The 5,617-nt window shown below is 39.4% G+C and overlaps 1 protein-coding gene across 1 annotated transcript in view; it reads right to left on the reverse strand.

The window, feature by feature from the left end:
* Nucleotides 1-5,617, reverse strand: part of LOC102811593 (lysosomal-associated transmembrane protein 4B-like) — a 75,622-nt gene that overhangs the window by 25,882 nt on the left and 44,123 nt on the right. Inside the window, exons 5-6 of the mRNA XM_006859195.1 lie at nt 5,324-5,422; nt 162-257 (exon numbers count right to left, since the gene is read on the reverse strand). Coding sequence (XP_006859257.1) covers nt 162-257; nt 5,324-5,422 — 195 coding nt within the window. The remainder of the gene's footprint in view (nt 1-161; nt 258-5,323; nt 5,423-5,617) is intronic.

The raw sequence follows: 5,617 nt of genomic DNA on the forward strand, positions 1-5,617 counted from the left end.
TAAATAAATGAGAAATTATATTATCTGGATTTCAATATCCTCTAAGGAAAATGAAACCCATTTTGCTCAATAATGAATCCTTTCCTTCAGCAGTTTAGGTCAAACAAAAGGAGGAAAAACAAGAAGCATTCTGAGCCCATCCAAGTGGGTGTCAGACCTACCGTAGTGTCATTGCTGGTAACATAAACCAGGACATCAGAGGAGTTTCTTCCATTGATGTATCGGTAGCAGTTCCACACACAGCTAATCAGGTAACCCTGAAAGGTGAATAGTGATGTAAAGATTTTTTAATCTCCAAACATTAAACTATTTAAAACATCATAGATAGAGCCACATTATAAAAGTTTTATTTACATACCTTACATATCTTTATCATTGCTGTCTTTAAGCCCTTGAGTCAGTTCCGACCCATAGAGACCCTGTAGGGTTTGTGAGGAGTGCCTGGTGACCCTGAACTGAAACTCTGCAACTCAAATTACTTTGCATAGCCCACAGTACCACACCAGTATTCCCACATATTTACATACAATCTGGTAGCTTAGTTGTTCAGAGTCAGGCTGCTAACCACAAGGTCAGCAGTTCGAAACTACCAGCCATTCTGCAGGAAAAGATGATGCTTTCTGCCCCCATAAAGATTTACAGCCTCGGAAACCCTATGAAGGGTGCTATGAGTCGGAACTGATTCCACAGTACGCTAATACCACCGCCACTACTATACGAAACCAAGGAGTCCTGGTACGGGACTACAGATAAAGCACTGCATCGCAAGGTCAGCTTGAACTGTAAGGTCAGCATTCAAACCCACCAGCTGCTCCTTGAAAACCTTATACAGGTTTGCTGCTATGAGTCAGAACCGACTCAATAGCACTTAACAACATATTAAACCAAAGACTCCTAGTGTGGCACACTGCAGGATAAGCACTGGTCTACTAACCTTAGCAGTTCAAATCCAACAGCTACTCCTCAGAAACCCTTCACAGGGTCACTTTGACGAGGAACTGACTTAAAAGCACTTTACTAACAAGATACTAAACCAAAAGCATTTAAAATGATAAATGTTGGGTATAGGAATTATCTGGTAAAGGGTGGTAGCCTTATTTTATCCTAAATCAAAAAGGTGGTGGTAGTGGTAGATTTGAGGATGGGAGGGACTGAATATAGAACAGATTCCTAAGAAAAGGTATTTGGAATGAGCAATTGCCACAAATGTTAATTGTTCCACCCCTGTACACATTATGAATAATCCAATATAAACCCCATTTATCACCATGTTTTAACCCTGCTTCTTTGGGGACTTTTTATTCTACAAAGCCTGCGATTCTATTGTTGCTGTTCTCATTACGTACCATTAGTCGATTCCGACCCATAGCAACCCTGTATAGGATTCCTGAGGACTGGCTGGTGAGGAACCACTGACCATGTGGTCCAAATGGACTTTGCAGTCCAGCACATTTATCCACATTGCCACACCAAGACTTAGACAAGTCAATTAAAAAAAACTTCAGAGAATATAAGTTTGCTTCACAGTCAGTAAAATTCACCAAAACATTTCCATTCTCACAATTAAATAAAATTAATAACTGCAAAGAAGACTATTTAAATTAATGCCCAACATAAAGACATTCTAGAAATAAAGCATGAATTCATGGGAGATGTTTAAAAGATGAATTCTTCACACTTTCATGCCAATCATTTTTAACAGGATTAGAATGGAATGATTTCAAAATCTATTTTTAACTTTAAAATACTTTGATTAAAAGAAATTAAAAGACTGTGGTGAAATTGGAACCTTTGTACATTACTGGTTAAGACTGTAAGACGATAGAACTGCCACTTGGACAGCAGTCCAGCAGTTCCTCTAAAGGTTAATACAGAGTTCTCTTATGACCCAGCAATTCCACTCCTAGGCATATAAGCCAGAAAATTAAAAGCATATTGGAGTCCTGGTGTGGCACAGTAGAATTGGCACTGGACTGCTAACAATAAAGTCAGTGGTTCAAACCCACCAGTTTCTGAGGCTGTAAATCTTTGCAGGACTAGAACCTCGTCTTGTTCCCACAGAGTGGACCGATGGGCTCGAAATCCCGACCTGGTAGTTTGTAGTCCAGTGCTTATCCTACAGAGTCACTGCACTCCCAAAAACCTACTAAAGCACATAAAATCATAAACACAAATCATAGCAATACAACATTGAGCTAAATGAAATCACTAATCAAAGAGCATAACTACAGCTACTGCAGAATTCCTTTTATATGAAATGTCCACAGTAGATAAATCAGTAGAGACAGAAACTAGGTTAGTTGAGGCTGAAAATGGGGTGAATGGGGAATGTCTGCTAATGGGTTTCTTTTTAGAGTGATAAGAGTAAAGCAAAACACTATCTTATACTCCACATGTAGGCTTAAGCAGTGTTCTTACTTGCTGGTAACTTTCTTACACTTAAATTTTTTTTTGATAAAATGAAAATGTATGCTATTTCATAAAATGCTTTTTGAAGGGCAACAACCTGATACCATGACCAATGAGAAGGAAAGATGAAATGTTTCTTAATATACATACTACAATCAATTTACTCAAACTTTCAGCTACCTCAATTATGATAGTCCATCTTTTTTTTTTTTTTTTTGAAGCCCTAGAATTTTTCAAAAACGACTCTGGTGGTGAACAAAGGACACGATCCTGATGACTGGGGCTCCACAGGCCTCTAGCCAGTGTTCTCAGGACTCCCCACAACACCTGGTAGGCTCACTTAGTAACCACTCCACCAGGAAGAGAAAATCTGCCTGTGCTCTCTGGGCATCCAATCATGTAGCTCGGTCACCCCACGTCCGACTTGATGTTTCTATAATCTTTTAACATTGTTAAGATTTTAAGAAATGTACCTTATTTGTAATCATTGAGACTAAATAAAGTATATGATATGTTGTATGATTTGTTGATGATCTTATTTGCAAATGTTCACTCAATACACACTTAAAAAGTCAACTGAGGGTGTGGTACATCACCCTAGTGATGTACAAAGTTCATTGTTGTTGTTGTTGTCAGGTGCCATCGAGTCGGAACCGACTCATAGCGACCCCATGCACAGCAGAACGAAACAATGCTCGATCCTGGGCCAACCTCACCACCACTGCCACCCCCGAATCCATCAATGATGCCACCTGGCCGATCCATCTCGTTGGAGGTCTTCCTCTTTTTCTCTGACCCTCCACCCTACCCAGCATGACATCCTTCTCCAACGATTGTTTCCTCCGGACTACATGTCCAAAGTAGGAGAGACGAAGCTTAGCCATCCTGGTCTCCAAGGAGCACTCTGGCTGCACTTCTTCCAAAACAGATCTATTGGTTCTTTTGGCAGTCCATGGCACCCTCAGTATTCTCCTCCAACACCACAACTCAAAGGCATCAATTCTTCTACGATCCTCTTTATTCACTGTCCAGCTTTCGCATCCATATGAGGCTATTGAAAACACAATGGCCTGGGTCAGGCGCACCCTAGTCCTCAAGCTGACATCTCTGCTCTTCAATACTTTAAAAAGTTCCTGTGCAGCAGATTTGCCCAGTGCAATACGTCGTCTGATCTCTTGACTGCTACTTCCACGAGTGTTGATAGTTGATCCAAGAAGAATGAAGTCCTTGACAACTTCAATCCTTTCTCCATTGATAAGAATGTTGTTTATTGGTCCAGTGGTGAGGATTTTTGTTTTCTTGACATTGAGATGCAATCCATATCGAAGGCTGTGCTCTTTAATCTTCATAAGTAAATGTTTCAAGCCCTCTTCACTTTCAGTGATCAAGGTTGTATCATCTGCATATCGCAGGTTGTTAATGAGTCTTCCTCCAATCCTGATGCCACGTTTTTCTTCATAGAACCCAGCTTCTCGTATTATTTGCTCAGCATACAGGTTGAATAAGTATGGTGAAAGAATACAACCCTGTCTCACACCTTTCCCAATTTTAAAACTTTCAGTGTTCCCATGTTCTGTTGGAACAACTGCTAACCAAGAAGCAGTTGTACAAAGTTCATAGGAAAGTAAAATTTAAAAATACAAAACATGCTTTTATCTTTTTTTAAAAAAAAAAAAAACGTACCTTAAGGAAATAAACACGTAAGTGCACAAGCATGTAGAGTAAGTGAACTCACCTTAGTGATAATTTATGAAAACTAGGTCGGTGTCCACCAACAGGTAGTTTACTAAATAACAATAAATCTCTGGTGGACAACGTAACATATATATAGTTGACAAAGAATGGTGTTCAGAACAGAATGATAGAAATTCAGACAATAGAATGACATTATATTTTAAAAAACAAAGTACAAGAGTATGACTCAGCCATAAAAAGAAATGAAGTTCTGCTACACACCACAACATGGATTCAACTTGAAAGCATTCTGCTGGAAGAAATAGGCCAGACAGTAAAGGACAAATATGTATGATTTCACTTACCATGAAACGTCTACAATAGACAAATGCATAGAAACAGACAGAAGACTTCAGATTACCAGGGTGTCTAGGGGTCATTCGTAGTTGGTTTGAACTGCAAGGTTGGCAGTTCAAGCTCACCAGCTACTCCTTGGAAACCCTATGCAGGGTTGCTATGGGTCAGAAGCGACTGGAAGGCGCTTAACAACAAAACATGGGTCATTGGGGAGTGTAGACTTACTGCTGAAGGGACAGTGAGTCATTTGGGGTTAACAAAAATTTGGGGGACAGGGCTGACAGGTCAACAACATTGCACATGTAATTAATGACAATGAAGTGCACGCTTAAAAGTAGTTAAAATGGCTTTGTTGTTGTTAAGTGCTGTTGAGTTGATTCTCACCCATAGCGACCCTGTACAGGGTGGGTTTCCAAGGGGCAGCCAGTGAGTTTGAACCACTGACCTTGCAGTTCAAACGACTTTGCGGTCTGGCACATTAGCCCATAGCACCACACCACAACTCCTAAAATGGCTTAATTTTATGTTATATTTTACCACAATAAAAAACGGGGGGAAAATTACAAAAGAATGTTTATACAGCGATTTTAATGGCTGTCACAGCATATGATGCAGATGCAAATCTATGCAGTTTTAAGAAGAGAAAATTTATTATGAACAAGTATATTTCCATGCAAGTAAATTTTAGAAGGACCTTCGATTGCCTTGTGGAATTCTGGTTAGTATCCATTTCTAATGCAGTAAGAGAAGGAATTAGGAGAAAATAAAAAAGCAGTTCAGTTGATCTAAAGTAAGACAAAAAACTGTCTGAAATCGGTTTATTCTAGCATTTGGAAATACATCTAACAATATTTAGACCAGAAATAAAAATCTTCACACTTACTTTAAAGGTCAAGATAATGCTGATAAACAGAAGAATAATGAGGACCAGACAGGTAGGATTCACTGACATGATATCATCTCTGTAAGGAAAGTTTGCAGGCTGCAAAAGAAAGTTGCCTTATTAGCAAATCTCATTCACTGTACAAGAGTATATTACTTAAAATATAATACAATTTGATGAGCTTCACCTACACCTATGGATGCAGTAGCTCAAAAGAGGGAACAAATCTTTACAGGAAGGATTATTCCCACCCACCCCCCTTCCATACACAGAGTAGACAGGGATGGGCAACTT

The sequence above is a fragment of the Chrysochloris asiatica genome, unplaced genomic scaffold (assembly GCF_000296735.1).
Source record: "Chrysochloris asiatica unplaced genomic scaffold, ChrAsi1.0 scaffold00031, whole genome shotgun sequence".
Classification (NCBI taxonomy): domain Eukaryota; kingdom Metazoa; phylum Chordata; class Mammalia; order Afrosoricida; family Chrysochloridae; genus Chrysochloris; species Chrysochloris asiatica.